This window comes from Perna viridis, chromosome 1 (assembly GCF_037379345.1).
Source record: "Perna viridis isolate PV_CMFRI_1.1 ecotype Kerala chromosome 1, ASM3737934v1, whole genome shotgun sequence".
NCBI lineage: Eukaryota > Metazoa > Mollusca > Bivalvia > Mytilida > Mytilidae > Perna > Perna viridis.
In genome coordinates, this window is record NC_142445.1 from 55,010,963 (window position 1) to 55,030,523 (window position 19,561).

The following is a 19,561-nucleotide window of genomic DNA, read 5'->3' on the forward strand; positions in this document are numbered from 1 at the left end:
ATCTCCATGTACAGAAAATAGGGACACTGTTACTACCTATTGGGATGCCAACATACTGTAAAAAAGAACTGGTACCATATCAATTAAAAGTAATAAAAAGAACTCAAGCTTTCAGTAAATTATAACTTATACAAGTAGGAGTATTATTACAACCCAGTCAACTATCTGAGCATGAATGGTCATTAGCTTGGACAACCAAGTTTTCACTGTCTTCAATTCTCATGACAAAGTTTTTCATATCTTCATTTTCTGGAACAAAATTTGCCATGTCTCTACTTTCTGAAACAAAGTTTGTCACATCTTCATTTCCTGGTACAATGTTTTCAGACATAATATTTTCAGAACTGGCATCATAAGTTTCTGACAATTCACTAAATTCTTCAATTTCATTGAGGATAGATTTAGAGTCATGGTATTCACAGGTTGAGTCTTGTACCTCTTTTTTTGAAAACAGTTCTGTGAAGAGATTCTCTACTGTTCCCAGAAAATTTGATGTCATTAATTGGTGACTTGACAGTTCACTTATAGAAACCAGCATCTGCAAAGAGAAATAAAAAATTCCATAACTGGACAGTTCACTTATAGAAACCAACATCTGCAAAGAGAAATTAAAACTTCCATAACTTGACAGTTAACTTATAGAAACCAGCATCTGCAAAGAGAAATAAGAAAAAGAACCTTAGTAGGAACATAATCCAACATGCACTCTTAAGAAAAATTGGTCCCTTATACCTAAATAAAAAATGGTCCCCCTTTACCAATTTCTTAGATATCAATCCCATCCAAGAATTTATTGCTACTAACCATTCACCAAAGTTTAAATAAAATCCATACAAAAAAAATAAAGGTTCTATCCAAGCAACAAGCTTACATCATTAATTTAGTACCCCTTGACTGATATCTATGAAAATTAATCCATCCAAAATCTGATAGCTACTTTCCATTCATCACAGTTTGAATGAAACTGGATAAAAAATAGAGGAGCTATCCAGGTGTCTTAAGTCCCTTCCCATAGAAGATCCCCTTGACCGATGTCTGTGAAAATCAATCCTATCCATGATTTCTTTGCTACTAAACAAGATGGAACAAAATCAATAAAAAAAATGGAGGCACTATCCAGGCAACAAGAAATTATGATTGAAGTACTGACAGAGGTGTAAAACACACCACTACTTTGTTGCATGGGCTATAATAAACAGATATTACAACACACATCATCAAGTGTATAATTATTTGGAAGAAAAAAATTGTGCAGATAGGCATTTTATCAGTTTTGTCACAGTCCATCAGTAAATATCCGACAAAGAACAGTAGAAACGGTTGTGGACTCTATATTTTAGCTCGACAGCAATCTTATTATAGGCAATGGTTAAAGAGGCTGTCCATGTAAAAATCAGGCAGATCCTATGATGTTAAATTTTCTCCCATTTAATATTTTGTTCCAATGTAATGTATATATCATATGTATGTCAAATAATAAAATCTGTTTAAAATTGACAATGCATTGCTCAAAAATTGACTTTAACTAACAATGCAACCAAATTTTGCTCAAATTAAAGAGTTATCTCCCCCTTTTCAATGAATTTCGATGCTTTCTCTGTAATTTATTTCCCTTTAATAGTTGAAGTTAATCACAAACCAACCTTCAACTTTGAGAAAGGATGCATTTGTGATATGAAATCGGTGATTTTTTTTTAAATCAAAATTTGTCATATGCAACCTACTGGCTGGATTTTACATTGACTCCCTCAAAACAATTTGAACAACTGCAATATGATTTACCAGAAAAAAATAGTCGATATGACCATTTCATATCCTCCACATTTACCTTAGACAAACAAGTATGCCCAGTAAATGACCTATAAGAGCCTAGCATATCCACTCTGTTCTGATAGTTACAATATTGTTCTGCTAACTGTTGTAATACTGATATCAATCCTTCAGAATCAGGGGTGTCAGGAATAATGTCATATTCAAACTTGTATGGCTTATCTGTAATTACAAGAAGAAATGCTAATGCTAGGGTAGATGGGCAGAAAATTCAAAAACTACTGTGCTAGTTCTGTATTGTAATTTTATAGTTTTAGACTAGAATGTGATTTTAATTTTTGCATATAAGAGGAAATCCGTCTTCAGAATTTTTTTTATTAGGATTACACCTACTTGCATTTTTTCCCAATAATTAGAAAAAAGAAAATCTAAAACAATTTTTTAACAACAGTAAGTGCACACTATTTTTTTGGTATCAAAGTAAATGTTTTATGTCAAAATTCAGTGAGGGTTTCAGTTAAAATAAACAAATCAAAGTGCTGATAGCACTGGCAGTTTTTGATTCTTGTGAAAGTTGTAGCATGGACAAAATTTCAACAATTATATGATATTAAGTAAAATTACGATCATACATTGCATTTTAAATACTATTAAGAACTGTCCCTTTTTAATATGTAAAAACTGAAAGTCAATCTATACTACTGATGCAATTTCACATACATTTACATGTACTAATGTTGTTCCATTTCACTTTTTCCCCCAATTTAAAATCTATCCAAAAGTTAATGTGCATTTACATTGTAAAGCTATATTAACAGAGTATTTATCTTACATAACAATTTTACTTAAATCAAACCAATATCAGCTGAAGAAAAAATTTCCTTAACACAAGATTTTCAAAATCTAGTCATTTTATCAATTTGAATTTTCCCACCAATTTACTTGGTTAAAATCACTGCTCTTCACTTCCTGTTTATAAATGACAAAATATTAATGACAGGATGGATAATTTGACTTATAAGTGTGTTAAGTGGAAATATTTAACACATTTTATACTTCCAGACACATTACTGCAAGAAATTAATTCCCTAAATGTAAATTTATTCCTAAATATCTTTCAAGCAAAAAAGAAGTCCCTCAAATCTTGAGTTGATAAGAAGACTAGATCTTAATTCAATATGCATTAAATATAGGACATAATTGAGCTGATAAATTGCAAGAGACATATTTACTTGGTATAAAAGAGGTATTGAATGATATAAAAGGAATTACATTTGGACTATATTTTGTGTAGTGTACAGAAATAGTAGGGAAATTCCAGTGATAGACCAGTGACATAAGGTATTTTGATCCCGAAGGATCAAAAACCCAAAAAGGCCAACTTTGTTATTATGTTACAAATCATATTGATGAGTTTGCCAACATATTACATGTAAAGGACCTCAATTGTCTATTTCTTTCTTTCCGATGAAAATACCCACGTAGGTTAATATCCAATAGAAGAGTACTGCTGAAAACAGTTGGTGTCAAATAATTTACTGTAACCATTAATTACCATAGTGTCTACTTTTCATGTATTTTGTGAAATAAACATTCGTTCTGGTATTAATTTTTATGGTTTTGAAAAAGTACCCATGAATTAAAGCATTACATTCGTATACTATATTATGAGTACTAATATTGCCAGAAAAATTACCAAAATTAGTACAACACAAAAAATACATATACTGTGAAAGGGTATCGGGAGGTTTCACCCTAGTTACATGTTCGCCCTGAGTTGTTTCGCCTTGATTGGAGAGTGGCTTCGCCCTTATCAATTAACAGGTAAATGATTGATGTTTAATAAATAAACGGTATTTTGATTGTTTTTTCAATTGTTAGGAAAATTAATATAACGGACATTGTTATTACAGAAATATTCTTCAAACAGTAATTGACAATAGATGTTATTTTCAGCTTTAACTCAGCTTGCAACCTTTTGATCTTCAAACAATTGCCGAAAATGTATAAAAGACATCGAACTGGCATATTCATTCTTGAATTCGCATCTTGACATGTCCTTATGGCAGACAACTTGTGTATTTCTTGTAACCAGACAGTTCAACCTCATCAACATGCCATAACTTGTGATGCATGTAACAGATGGCAGCACCGTACATGTGACATTTAACTGCAGTGCTTTGTTGTTCTAGTGCTAAGTTCCAGTGCTGGTTGACTATGTATATATATGTAAATTGCTGTATTAAAAAAAAACTAAAGAAAGAAAAAAAAAATCATTGACAAAGGGTTCTATTCCCAAGGTCCTAGTCACACCTTCACGTGGTGTCAGCTGGTAAACAGCATTATCGTTTTCATTTTTTATGAATTTTATGTTGGCTAACATGACAGGGCAATTGTTATTGTTGTTATTTAACAGCAAAAGAACAATAAAAAAACAACAACAAAAAACAAGACACCCCCCCAGAGCAGGACATGCTTACATTTCTAGTCTTGCATTATTTGGTAGATATTAATTGGTTGTGCAGTTTTACATTTGACTTAGTTTATGTACACACAAATTGCATAGGCTTACATGCTTTTTCACAAGAGACATAGAATAATTATAGTGATTAAATTCAATGAAAAAAATCAAGAATATTTTTTTATATGGATACTGACATGCATTTTATTTTATTAATAAAGCATCTGAGATCTCTAAATCGTTAAATTCACTATTTTATTTTGATATACAAAAATCAGGGCGAAACCACCCATGGCGAACCAGTAGTAGGGCGAAACCACTCGGGTGCGAACCGGAATTAGGGCGAAACAACCCGGATTCCTGTGAAAGTACATATATTCGTGGGAACAAATTTTCATGGTTTATGGAAAATTGTCAGTTCGAAGACTTTAAAATTTGTGGACTTGACAACACTATCATACATATGAATGGAAAATTTCCTTTATATCTGGGAACCAAAAAATTGGTACCTCACGAACAATAGCTCAACCACTGCATATATATTACTAAAGATATATGGAGAAAATAAGTTGTTACTACATACTACACATTGATACTGGGTCTATATCCTCACTGATGGTAAGACATCTGATCTCTGACACCAAACTTGTGTTCAATCGACTGTAAGGACTAATAATTATACCAATATAACTACTGCCACCTTTAGAAAACCATTCCTATAATGAGATGAGACTTTATATTTTACTTTTAGGCTGTTTAATTCAAGTTTGCGATAGACATTTTGTTTCCATAACAACACTTTATTCAAGTTCACTTTGAAAACTTAAATATCTAGAAGATTATACATAAGGTCTTTTTCATACAAATAAAATAGTAAAAATGTGTAGTCAGGCACTTACCCCGGTAATATATTTGTTTCTTCTTTCTTTTTTTTGCATTTTAAGTAAAATAAAAATATAAAATAGGATAACCATGAAAAACCTAATAGTGCTTAAACATAAACAAATATATGCTGAAAATGATTAGTCCCCTAATGGCAACTTTCATCGAGGGGAACTGTCTGTCTGGCAAATAAATTTTTTTTAGTCATGCTTGCAGGTAGTCATTAGATAACTGGTACATTCCTCAGCCAAAATAAGTAACAAATCAAGTTCGAATTTGTTCTGGTTTGTTAATTATTTGGCCCTTGGGCAAATTATACATGAAGGTCATTTTCCATTCTCATCAATAGATACTTCTTCCAGAGAGTACTTTCACCCAATACCCTTAGAATGATTGTTAAAATCCATTTAAAAGTTTTGAGTTATAATACTACACTTGGTCTTGCTTATAGTAATACCATAATACTAAAATAGAGCATCAGAAGATAGGCATACAAAATTACACTGATGATAACAATATATTATCAACCTGAAATTTTAGTTGTGTTTCTATATCCCTCACTGATGGATTGGGTTCAAATGTAGGATGTGAATGGTACCATCCTACAACTGACAGACCATACCTCTGTATCTCTTCACTTGCCTGGGTCTGGGAAACTATAATACATGAAAAACCACTACATTGAACTATGTTTAAAATATATCTATTGAATATCTCTAGTATATAAGATGAAAATACATGTAGCATATTTACAACTGAAATCATATCAATTGATTGACTATTACCTAAATGCATTTCTACATATGTTAAATGCATTCATGGATATGAACATTAATTACCTGAAAGAACACATCTATCAACTCTAGTTGTCTTTTGGCTAGCTTACAAAATTAACAGCTTCTCATGATGCTCATACCTCCAAAAAGATACAGTAATGTAATTACAAGCCAACTTGACATCAATGGAATTTACAAATACCCATTTCAATATCTTTTGTATGACATACCCAGAGGAAACAATGTCAGTATGCACTGTATAAAACAATTAAAAACAATACAACTTCAACAGTATATCGGACATACCTGGATCCATTTCACACTGCATCCCAGTACTAATGCTGTTGCATGGAACTGCCATGGAAACATGGAGTTTGCCATCTTCAAACTGACCTCCTAGCATCCCAATTATTTCTGTTTTGGCAATGTGAGCATGGACATCCATAATAACAAGAGAAGAATTACTGACTTCTACATCAAATGGTGCCTAAAATTATATATCATATCCTCGACTCAATGAACATTTATTTTTACTAGTTGGATACTAATTTTCAAGGTTTCGTGGGTAGTGTTAGACCATGAATATAAGATTCTAACAAACAACAATTTCTGTTGATGAATGTTCACTCAGTATAATCTTGGTATCATTCCAGTTACAAGAAGAAAGAAGCTATATCAACATCCTGTCACCCTTCATTGTTTAATTAAAAGGAATATAAATTGTGGTAAATGGACGGAAAGTCACAGGACAAAAAGTCACAATTTCGGTAGGACAAAAAGTCACAGGACAAAAAGTCACAATTTTAGTAGGACAAAAAGTTACAATACTTTATATAGCACCATAGCCTGTCCTTTTTATGCCAATTTTGCAAAAAGCCAGACATTTACTCATAAAAGCCCTACCATGGACAGAGATATATTTTTGGAAAAAATGAAAGTTAGCTGTCTCCTCTGTATTGTTTTCCTTTCTAGAGAAGCCCTGAATTATCCCACTGATTATAAATTGTTAAATGTTGTAAAAACTAATTACTAACTATCACCCACAAATTGTTTATTTAACAATTAGATAGTTGTTTTAATTAGTACATGCAGGTCTGTCCAGATGTTCATGCATTTCCTTGGAAGCCATACATCTTTAAAATCACACATTGATTGGTCGTACAAATGTATATCCAACAAAAAAGAAGAAAAACAATACTTCAAAACAATCTTAATACCTTTTTCATAACAATTAAATATTTGCCTGTAAACTTTAGCAAAACTCTTATTATTTTACCATAATTGAAAAAAAAACTATTTGAAAAAAAAAATACAAAACTAAAAATTAATCCCCCCAAAAATTAAAAAAAAATATTTCTATTTCATATTTGCCTTAAATATTATCAACATTTTATGATTTGTGACTTTTTGTCCTGTGACTTTTTGTCCTCAATTTCCACTGTGACTTTTCATCCGTGATTTTTCGTCCGTGACTTTTCGTCCATGACTTTTTGTCCGTGACTTTTCGTCCTGTGACTTTTTGTCCTGTGACTTTCCGTCCTACATTCTAAACTGTTTACTAACCCCATATAGCCTTAGGGCTACCTAAGTTATGTAATGTTAGTATTAATTAACCAATAAGTAACATAGGTATTCTCGACATTTTTCGTATTTCCACTAATAACCATTGTTGTAAAAGTGGCACTCAGTGTTTTACCACTTTATGTTATTCTTACAAATAGCAATGGCCCCTCAAGTTTTCATTCAAAAGGATTTTGACTAACTGGCACTTTAACCTGAATAATTGGATATGAAAATGGGAATCTTATTTTCCTGACAAATGTATCATACATATTTCATTTGTAATTAAAATAAAATTATGTAGTAAGGAAGGCCTTTTAAATGTGTTGTGAAACACACATTTGCAAAAAAAAGACTTAATACTAGCAAAAGTTTTAAACCTTGAGCAAAAATAGCTTTGCTTCACTGATAATTTACAGGAAATGCAGAGAAATTCATTAATTTTCTTTAATGAATGACCTATGGACCACAAGTTCAAGTACCAACAAAAATTAATGAAACCATAGTTAATCATAATGTTAAAAAAAATAAGGTTTTCCTTTACACTTAAATCAGGAAAATTCTATTACTAACAAAGAGATGTATAGAGAAGAAAAAAAAATATTTGATTTTCCATTGATGAATTAAAAAAAAAAATAAAAGGTACATACACAAGTACCGTTATTTACCAGTGGTTCAAAATAAAATGTTACCATGAAAAGTAATACACATTATTTGTTACACTTTAGGCTCATTTTAACTATAACTGAGTTAAGACAAAAGATTGAAGAGTCAAATGAAGCTACATATCTAATGAATGATACACCTGTAATCCTTACCTGTTTCTCCCCCGTGAATGTCTCACAAGGAATCAGTTTGAAAGGATCATAAATTGTCTTCGCTTCCTTACTGGATTTAGGCTTGTCAATGTCTTCAACTTTCTTATCTTGATGCTGTGAAATAATTTTAAGATGAAAAAAAGATTTTAGCAAAATACATGTAGATGATTGTAAATAGAAAAATTAAACAAATCTCCAGGGGTCCAGAATACACAGTACATTGCAAACTAAACTAACTTTCAGATCTTTTAGAAAGTAACGAACATTGTTGCACCAGCATTACCAAAAATTACTTCTTTTCATGTACTGCATATTTTGGGATATCATTGCATCATTGCAGTATTTTGTAATGTACACATTATGGTAATTAAAACTAGCTTAAAAATTGGTTAAAAAAGATATATGGTAAACAAACATTAACTACTAATTTTATCATAGAATTACCTCAATAGTTTTTCCTTGAAGCTCATCAACATCTATCCAATTTCCATAAGCATCCTTCACTTTTCTTTTCCTAGGTCTCTGTGTATGAAAAAAAAATTCAACAATAAAAACTATTGAAGTACTTTATTTAAACCACTAATTATTTTACTATAAGGAGGTAGACCAAGAGTTAGGGACATAACTCTTGAAATCTGTGATATGTTTGTATCATATTCAATTTCACCAAAGCCTATCAAGCTTCCATTTGATAAAAATGAAATCAGTCCAAGTTAGGCCAAAAATAAATAATTGTTTGTTTCCCCAAACCCGACCCTATCAAGTCATGTGTGGGTAAGGTAGATAGGTAAAATATTTTATTTTTTTGGAAATTTTTTTTTTGGTACTTGTAAATAGGAAATTACGAACCAGCATTATAGGCTAGTATTTTAAGTTCTACAGTGTATCAATTTATCATTTTCCTCATGTCAGATATGTCAAATAAAAATCATTTATTTTATTAGATTTCTCTTAGGTGGTATTTTGCCAATAACAATGCAGCCTCTGCACACTAGTAACACAATATGACATGTTTTAAGGGTCTCCTTGTCCTTTGTTGCCCCCGCAGCTGCACAAAAGGCAAAGAAAACCATACCATTTAGTACTGAGTTATATAGCTTGCTTTACACAAATATTCAGGCAAAAAAACTGGTGCTGAAGTAAAACATGGTTTATAATTATTATCCACCATTATCATTTAACTCGGGATATCATGTTTATTACAAAAAACAAATATTGTTGAAAATTAAATGTAAATAAAAAATAGCAGGAAAATAACAGCAACTTTGAAAATGGCTGCTCCAATCAAATTTTCAAAATCACCATTCAACTCACGATGACATGTTTTCCTACACATACCAAATTTAATTGAAATCCAAATAATTTTTCAAATGCTCTCCAAAAATGTCAGTAATTTTGAAATGCTACCAAGTAATTGGTAAAGGGGGTATCATGCACTAAAGAACGGTGAATGATAATTGATTCCATGGTGCATGGAAAATAAAAGCGAATAAATTACTTAGTTCGTGGGAATAAGAAAGTTACATGCACGATTAAATAATGTATCTGAAAAAAAATGGACAAGGATAAACCTAGTATAATTGACATAGTTTGACATCCTCAGTGTCGAGCGATCTGAAACATGTTTTATTGGTATGTTATATAAGAATTTTACTAAATTATCATGCCGAAGGTTTGGTCTAAAATGTGTAACCTGTACCCGTACCAACTTCTCCCCATACCCAAATACTTTTTGCCAATTTCTTCATTATCACTTGATATTTCCACCTGAAAGTTGCCTTGGTACACATTTACAAAATGACATGAAAGTTACGCTAAAATTAATGATTTTTAAAATGTTTGTACCTTGTAGGATGCCGTAAATGGCACACGATTTCTGTCATAATTGATTTTTAATCCTCAAATTTAACTTCATAGCACAGTGCTGGTAGCAAGATATCACAGTACCGATCTCGATAGTGCTGTAAAGCGCAGCACTTTAAGGGGAGAACACTGGAACGTAATACATATTTACAACATGACATGGTGGTTAGGCTAGAATTAATGATTTTTAAAATGTTTGTCGAAAAAATATAATTTATTCGATTTTCTGCTTTCAAAAGGTCTAAAATGTGTAACCCGAAATTCCTGTACCCAAAATCAAAGTCCGGTATTTTTGTTATCTGTACTAATGTATTGCATATTAGGCAATAAAACATCATTTCATTCAAGATAAATTAAAATAGCATCAGGCTCTGTTTATGAGATTTTGTTTTTCATTCTAGATAAGATCATATCCATTATTTGCTGGTATGGGGATTGACACTAGGTACGTTACGGAATTCAAACTCAATCACTTATCATTTAAAAACAATATCAAATCTTTCAAAACTTAATCTATAGTCTTAAGGGGAAGTTTTAACCTCTTTAATAATTTTAGAAAAATGTAAAATTCAGACAGGACAGTGAGAAATAGTCAATAAATAGTTGGGTACAGTAACTTTCAGTCACACATTTTAGACTTTTTGACTTCAGAAAACCAATCAAACAAGACATAATAGAAAAATGTACATCATTTTCTTGATTAGAAATACATTGAAACAGACTTTTTCTCATCTCACATGATTTTGAGTTCTTAACATACCGTGAGATTGAATATTTTAGCAAAACCAAGGATTTATATATAGCTTATATATTTAACTCCTTGGCAAAACAATATGTGGGTACGGGGAAAAGTTCTACAGGTATGGGTTACACATTTTAGACCCTACCCCTGCCGATGCCAGTGGTGTTCTTGGTTATTTTAGTTGCCGGACTTTATATGCAGATAAAAGTTTATCAAGACTCGGAAAAGATAAACAATCCTAATCACGATGAATGAAAGATAAAAAATGTCCGCAACAGTACACGAAAATAACCCTTTATACAGTATACCACCCACTACAAGGAGAGAAGTATGAGCTGTCTGCTTTTAGGAGACTAGTGTGGGATAGTCCTCTTCAAAACTTTCCTTCTAGGAAAATCTCTGCAATGCATTTGTTACCAAGTTTTTCTTAAAGTTTCCAGCCAAATAAACGGCTACAGAAACTGACAGAACGGTAATCCGAATAATTCAGTCCTTATATTCCACTCACTATCGATCGCCTCATGAGTCTGACAGCAATGATGATGGTGAGGGCTTGAATTATTCGAGTTAACAAAACGGCGACTATGTGTTTATTTAAATTTATGAACATCTAGAGGATATGGTAAAGACCCAAGAAAGCCTAGCCGCATCATCGAGGCATTTTCATCTATGTCGATTACAAAGGTGCTTTTAAGAACAGCGTCCCCTTCTTATGTATTTGAATCCTCCATTTTATAGGAGCACCACAACATGGATTTTAACAATAAAAAAAAATAATTTCTACATAAAATTGGCAATAAAATTATTATTTTATTTTTGGCCTTATGGTCTGGTAATAGTACAAAATTACGACACTGCTTAACAAATTTTTCAGTACTTTTTAAACCTCCTACTACCTTTTTTCAGTTTCATAGAGTAAACAACTAAAATACTAACCATTACATTTACTTTAAGACTTTTGCCCAGTACATCTCTGCTGGTTCTTTCCTTGAAGCCAATTGTTGGTACTTTAACTGGATGGTTATAACAACATTGTTCTGAAAAGAGTTTACAAACATGTAGGGTTAATTTTGTTCTTTCCATTTCACAATTGTTGTGCATATGAGAATATACATGTAACCATTGGTTGTATGACTAAAGTTCTAGAAAATTAAACATCATTTAAACCCAAAGAAAATAAAAACATGAAGATTAATGTAATAATTTTAATAACAAAAATTTTACTAAATTTTCTACAAAAAGAGAAAATCACAGCAAAAATATAACATTTTAGAAATAAACCAGAAATAGAAAATTCAGTGTGTTTATTTTTTTATCTGATTATAAACACAAAATGAAGAATATTGTCATAATTTCGCTTCCATTGCCTCTTATCAATCAAGATGAAACAACAGAATAAATCTAATGTGTACACTTACCACAACCAAAATTTATAGCACCAATACACTCTAAGTAAGCATGGATTCTACCAATACAGTTAACGTCACCACAATTCTTCAAACCAGGTCTTACAGAGGTCTTATTCAGGTAGTTAGGTTTTGACTTAGTCCTGCAGAGCAAATTATGATGAAACAGTAGCCATGTTACATTAAACTTTAGTTTTTTGTAAATTGAATCAAGTCCTATTTGACTGATTGATTGATTGTTGGGGTTTAATGCCTGAGCAGCAGTATTTCAGCTATATTCAGGCAATGAACATGAAAGGGATAATAAAATGAACATGAAATGATGATGATGAAATGAAAAAAGGGATGAGAACAAGGATAATAAATTTTGATTGCCACAAGATAAAAGGGAGGGATGAGTAAGGTCGGCAATTTAGCCTCCTGTGGCAGAGTGCAAATGTTCCTACTCCTATCGAATACCACAGCAGGGTTCTTTAACATGCGAGGAATGTGGCATCTTTCCCAACAGTGTGCATCTCTATGGTTTGCGGTCAGGTTTTCCGTATTATAGCCTGACAACCCCAGCATGTAAAACGCCAGGGGTACCCCATTCCACCACCTGGGGCAGACATCCCAGTTGCTCTGTGGGCAGAACGCCTAGCTCCGGCCAGGTTTCTTAGAACTATTTAGTTGCCTTTTACGACAAGCTTAGCGCTGCAGCAGGCCTATTCTTTTAACACCCGGACCTGCACGGGGCTATAATTTGCATACTAGTATTTCTACTTCATATAAAAATCTGCAATTTCACTTCCCCATAATGTGCATGTACATTGTAGCAACTATTGTGTTTATAAAAAAAAACTTGGTTACTAAATATCGGTTGAATACTACTCTATAATTTACAAGTTCTTTAAAATTTATTTGAAAGAAATATCCTTTAAGGAAACACCTTTTTTTCCAAAACAAACAAGACCAAATTCTAAGAAAACATCTATCTAGAGGTTATAAGTACAATGTATTAGCAATACCTTGCAGACAAAAGTTCAGAGCCTTCTGACAGCAAAAATGAGATGAAAAGAACTTGTTTAACTTACCATGAATCGAGTATATAATTTCTGATTTTGAGGTAGCGATCTGGTGTTTTGGAAGGTCTTCCATCAAAGAACTCTAAATGTACACTTCTTTCTTCATCTGAAATGTCCTCTGGATCAAATGTTTTCTCTTCAATGGGAATGGGGAACTCAACAACCTCACCATTGGACAACACAACCATGTTAGCTACAATTGATACATTTACTTATAATGCAAAATACAGGTAAGCAAATAGTTTTAAAAAGCTTTTGACAAATAAATATTTATAATTTGCATCTTTTTCGGACTACGCATTTAGCCACCATCCCTATGCTTAAGTAAAATTAAAAATGGGTATGGCTAAGGGATAACAGTTGTTGAAATTTACGATTCAGGTCAGTGGCTGAAAACAGTTCTGGCACTTTCAGCGTTTTCATTAGGAGGAGGCACAAGGTGAATCTCACTGCTTCACTTCAATAAAATCACCTGTTAAAATTAGAATTTTGTTATAAAATGTAACAGAAAAAAAAATCTGATATCACCTATTGAAATGAAAGTTATTGAAATTGAAATCCCTGCATTTTTATTTGTTTAATGATTTTCAATAAAGATAATAGAGCCTACTGAATTCAACAAGGTGATAAGTTTTATCTAAATGATATATCACATAAAAATAAAAATTGCTCTGTAGAAAAAATTTAATAAAATACCTATTTTTCTTTCTGTAAACAGGTTGGAATCAGACTGGTAATCACTTTCTGAAACAACACCAGACTGGTTCCCAGTTTCTGACATCCCATCCTCTGATGATTCTGAACAAACACCTGGTATGTACTCTTGAATGTCAGCTTCTTCTTCTTTACTGTCCGCTTCATTTTCTGATTCTGATTTTTCATTTACAACTTCTTTTACAATGTAAGCTTTACTTGGCTTTGTCCTTACTTTAGCTGACTTCAATAAACTTTCATATACTGAATTAGGTGAAGTTGATCTATTTTTTAAAATAAAATTGTCTTCATTTTCATCTTCGTTCTCAATATCAATATCAATGTCCTCTTCTTCACTGCAATTTCCTGACCCACTCACTATGTCTGCAACTGCACAGAATCTGTCTAAATTCTCTATAACTCCTGTAGAAGTTTCTAATTTGTGTTCAAGTGTTGGGCTCAACTGAACAGTAGGTATTGTGACAACCTCTATCACATCATTCAAGCCAATCATCTCTTTACTTGAATTGTTGACCTTGACATTTTTAATCTTAACAACAGGAGGTGGCTTTAATAAACTAGTTTGGTTTTGACTTTTTACTCCAACTCCTGTTACAGATTTATCCAAACGAATTTTTTTGTTCTTATTTAGGTCAGTAGGTTTTCTAGTTTTACCACTAGTTTTCGCACCAGAAGCTTTTTTTATTTTGTCATTTTTTGTAAGTTCCTTTGCCAGCATGGTGTCTTCAAGTCTAGGTTTAGAATCTGACACCTTTACTTCAACTTTTGCTTCTTGTTTCCCTCTTCTGAGAATGTTAGGAATAGATGTCATGTGATTTTGAATTTTTTTCTGACCAACTGTAGAAGTCACATAATTTTGTGACTTGACAACAGATGATATTGTGATAGTTGGAGAGGCAGTTGTAACAGCTCTTAACATTTGTTCCAATGTTGCAGGGTGTGATTTACTGGATTTAGCTACATTCTCATCTTTATCAACTTCGTCTTCCTCTTGACCTTTGTTGGCTCTCATCTGTGACATAATTTTAACATTACAAACATGCAGATTTGGATATAAAAACATTATTCTGAAAATAATGTATTATTAAAAGCTAGTAACAAAAAAGAGTTTCATCCCAATTTTTTAAAATGGAATTTTCATAATGAAATAGCACATTAATAACAGAAAATGTTGGTTTAAAATATAAACATGTGGGGGTAGACTATAACTTAAGCATCTTTCAGCTAACACAGATAGAGGATTAATAAACAAAATACAATTAATCCTGTTACCATCTACTGACATTACTGATATTTGAATATTGACAAAACATGGCACAAAACTTGAATAAATTTTTCACATACATACCTGCTGCTTAAAGTACTGCTGGGCAAAATTTTTTACTTGTAGATTTGTTCTTGTTGGAATTAGTTCAGCTATCTTGGACCAACTTCTCCCATGGATCTCCTTAAATATATACAAGTTTTATCAATTCACTGTAAACTTAGCCCTATAAAATTTAGTCATTTTCTTTGAAACATTGAAACCAATATAATAGGAAGTAAATGACTTGCATCAATAAATGATCTAGAAGTATTAAAGATAAGAAAGAATTTATTTCATACCAAGCCTTTGAAAAACAAATTTTTCTCTTCTTTACTCCACGGCTGCTTATGTGTAGTAATATTTCTGATATTTCTTCTTCCCTTCTGACCATTCATGTAATATTGTTCTTCCTGTAACATCTTTTCAATTGTGGCCTTTGATTTTTCATCAATGTAGCTGTCCATACTCCATCCCTGTAATTTATAGTAAAACTTAAGGTCAGTTAAGTTCTAGAATTTTCCAAAAGCATTACTAAGATTATTCAAATTAAATTTCTTGATTCTTAGGCAATTATTTGTGACAAATCAATATCGGAGAAAGACATGTTATATTTTTTTCCCGTCTTCATAGAGTGATGAAGGTTTTAAACACTGTCTATTGTCAGAAAAGGAAGAGGAAAATGCATTTTTTGTTTGTTTTGTATTTACTATTGTGGCAATAACAATGGATAAAGAATACATATGTTTTAATGTTTTAAAAATATTAATTGCTGAAAGAAATTTTCAATTTATATAAAAACACTTCTACTAAGGCTCGAAGTAATGGAGAATTTAACCGTCAAATATGGAACATTATCTCCCTTTAACATGGATGCTTTTCCAATTCATACAGACAGTTGACACTGGCATGCATACCAGCTTTATGACATGTAGATATACCACTTTCACAAAATACATGTATTGACTCAATAATTTCACATGGAACAGGAAAGACAAAACTTATATCCTTTATTTTTTTCATATTTTAGTCCCCATTTTTCAGTCCAAATATTGTTTAAAGCAGACCACAAGTTCTTTCTTACACACTAGCCTTTCTTACATGGTAAAGAACTAAATGTTCAAGAAGATAACTTATACTCGATGTCACATACAACACATTTTCGAATTGAAGCTCTACTTTTTAAACCGTCGGGACTTACCACTAGAGTTGTCTCTCTTTTATTTAATATGAAGATAGTTTGCATATATGCATGACGTGTTAGTACCAACGAGTCGCTTATTAGCTTAAATCATGCGTAACAAATCCTTACGGGAAAATCCCATACTAATATCCGCCATGTTGGTTTCTACGGGACGATTTGTTTACAAACGAAGTTCGTAAGTTCCCGTCGAACTCCGGTGACAATCGTCTGCTTGATCAACTTCTCGGTATTGTTCGTTGTTTGCGTAAAATAAATCCGAGATATCTGAAATAATGCCGAAATGCATTCTGGGTTCTTCAGTTTTTGGACAAACCATTTAAATGTAAACAACATCTCCTAGCAACGCGATCACTGTAAACATGGCCGACTTTTTACAATGTAAATATTGGCACCAAGAATTAAAATCTGACTGGAATTCAATGTTTAGGGAGAAGCCGTTTGGCTAAACGAATGAGCAAGTCATTTAAGACAATTTAAACGATGGTAGGTGTCAATAAAGTCGTAGAAAATATTTTTATTCAAATTTTAACAGTATGTTATTTATGTGACGCCGAGTATAGATCTTCCGACTCTCACTTATCCTCAATAATTGTTCTAACTAAGTGTTACAAGATTGACTGCATAACATCATTACATACATGTAAATGTGCAGCCTATGGTTTATTTGCAGTATTTTATGCTATAAAACTCAGAAATTTGTGTGTATCTTTTTTTATGGGGGATTTTATCATTTGGGGGAAGTGTGCTTTTAAATTTCTTTTGTGGTGTTGAGAAAAAAATTGTTTCAGTAATGTATAAATTCAAAGTGTCAGTTTTTAATTATAACCTAGTCAGTAGTGGTTTTTATTGTTGAAATTTTCTCTTTATAGGTGTGACTTCACACTTCAATTTCATTGGTTAATCCAGGGAATTAAATTCAAATTAACTAAATGCAATTTGGAAATATCAAGTCCATAGGCCAAGATGGATAAATCTACATTTCAAATGAAAATATCTAAAAACAAACATTTTGTATGAATGAATATTTCAAATCTTAACAGAATCATCCAGAAGATGAAAGTACAAAGGAAATATGTTTTTGTAGCTGCAATGAGTTTTGAAGGAATTTTCAAAGTTCTACATGTAAATAATGTATACAAGTTAACTAAGGGTAGATGTACATCTCCAAGATTTTAAAGTGACTACATATTTGGTAGAGAGAATAATAAAATTATGGCTGTAATTTCCAAATTCAAACATAGTTAATTGTATTTACCTGTTCCAACATCCATGCTGGGTTGGTGTATTCTGGTAGAAGGTTGGCACTTTTAGATGGCAGCTCATTAGTGTCATAAACATCACTATTGGCTCTATAAGCATACAAAATACAAATGAGTGTTCATCAACCAAAGAAAGTCAGTTTAGTACTTGAGTGTAATAGATACCTAACACTTGCATACACCATTGAGGAATTAATATATTTTTCTATAGTTTTCATACAGAAGTAACTTATGTGAACATCTAGCCTGGAGGGTTGAATATCTCTTTTTTCAAATTTTGTCTGCTACCCTTCCACTCAAAAGTTTGAAAACTTTGTGAACTTTAATGATAAGGCTCAGACACATGGTATGTGTTACATGAGGTTAAATGCATAAATAATTCATACATGGTGAAAATAAAAAAAACAGACAATGTATATCCTTAAATAACTGCAACTATTCATTATAAAAAGAGCTAGTTTTTTGTTAAATATCAATATGACAGTAGGTTAGTAAATTTGTAAACTTATCCACTCTTGGATACTGTAAATAATAATTAGGAATAAGTTTGCTGATAAATTCTGTTACTACACTATTATTGCATATACATAAAATATGATATTCATCCCCTATTATAATACAGACATCTAGGTAAATTAGATGACTTTATGGCTAATTATAATCAGTTGAATGTTTTTATACCACCTCTGACATGTTACCTGTTTCAACAACACTTTGATGACAAATAGGATGATTAAAATCAGGAAAAAAATATGTTAAGGAAGTTGAATGTCAGAATAAAAACATCAGTTGTGACCTTTAATGGCATCTCCTATTCTGTGGTCTTAACTACTGACAAAAATTCAAAATTCCAAGGTTTTTTACATGTAGCTGCATACATATTTTAATATACAAATTTGTCTAAAAATTTATCATGCTGACACATGAGAAATTTTCGTCCAGGCAAAACACTACATCACGGTACATTGAAACTTCAGAAATATTAAAAATGCACCCTTCACAAAACATTTAAAAGATGTCTATGTTATTTTTTAAAAAGCTACTTCTGGTTGGAAGAATCTTAATAAACCATGCATTCTCTGCCAGTCCCGCAACAGTTTTACCGACAATTTTATGAATATTCGGAATGCTCTTTGCCGTTTTCCACTTATTATAGATGAAAAATTCCTGAAGAAAATTGGCAGAATGATAAATGGCATGAAGTCTAATTTGTTGAAATTGGAACCTGATGCTTTTGCTTTAGAAAGTTCTTGCATTTAAGGCCATTGCCGTCCTCATATTATATATTGTGAACATATTTTTGGGGGCTAACTTACTTTAACAGCTCTCTTAAAACTAAATGTCTCTTAATACAAGGATAAAAAAACCATTCCTTTTGGCTTTGCAAACGGGTCGATCTTCCAAATTATACCTACAAATATCAACTTGACACTTGAGCTATTAGGCCAACAGAAATTATTTGTCATATCTAGAGTTTAGTAACTAAAGGAAAAGAGGCCAACTCTATATAGTAAATAATAATTGCGGTAATTGATAACAATGTCTAACTCTAATTTGAAGTCAAAATCGCCTTCGATGTCAATTTCATCCTCAGCCATTTTTTGTTATTATGGCATAGTTTCGTACTTACATGTACATTTTTATTTTTTTTTAAATCACTAAAACCCTCACCGTATTGATGGTTTTGATATTTTTAATCATGTATAATATAATATATGATATGCAAAACCTGCTAAGGA

General features: G+C 31.9%; 1 protein-coding gene across 3 annotated transcripts; it reads right to left on the minus strand.

Moving 5' to 3' along the window:
• Positions 1-103: 103 nt before the first annotated feature.
• LOC148629432 (histone H2A deubiquitinase MYSM1-like) lies at positions 104-19,438 on the minus strand. 3 transcript variants are annotated; one of them, XM_088551042.1, is made up of 15 exons: positions 19,139-19,438; positions 17,819-17,912; positions 15,662-15,835; positions 15,405-15,503; positions 14,039-15,068; positions 13,352-13,535; positions 12,291-12,421; positions 11,809-11,909; positions 8,712-8,789; positions 8,268-8,381; positions 6,196-6,376; positions 5,642-5,769; positions 4,815-4,947; positions 1,829-1,992; positions 104-538 (listed from the first exon to the last, which is right to left on the minus strand). In XM_088551042.1, the coding sequence occupies exons 2-15, from the start codon at positions 17,828-17,830 to the stop codon at positions 158-160; spliced, it is 2,910 nt and encodes a 969-aa protein (XP_088407168.1). In that variant the 5' UTR covers positions 17,831-17,912; positions 19,139-19,438; the 3' UTR covers positions 104-157. The 3 variants fall into 3 exon arrangements, with proteins under 3 accessions (XP_088407168.1, XP_088407159.1, XP_088407176.1); XM_088551033.1 differs by having other exon boundaries at positions 19,371-19,436; XM_088551050.1 differs by having other exon boundaries at positions 369-538; positions 1,783-1,992; positions 19,371-19,436.
• Between the last annotated feature and the right edge of the window lie 123 nt (positions 19,439-19,561).

Bases quoted from the DNA above. Each gene is read 5' to 3' on its own strand.
- LOC148629432 (XM_088551033.1), bottom strand. From the start codon at position 19,420: ATGGCTGAGGATGAAATTGACATCGAAGGCGATTTTGACTTCAAATTA. The intron at 8,382-8,711 runs GTAATTCTATGA...ATTATTTCACAG, and splicing joins TTCAAGGAAAAACTATTGAG to CATCAAGATAAGAAAGTTGA. The intron at 539-1,828 runs GTAAATGTGGAG...TTCTCTTTGCAG, and splicing joins GGCATACTTGTTTGTCTAAG to ATGCTGGTTTCTATAAGTGA.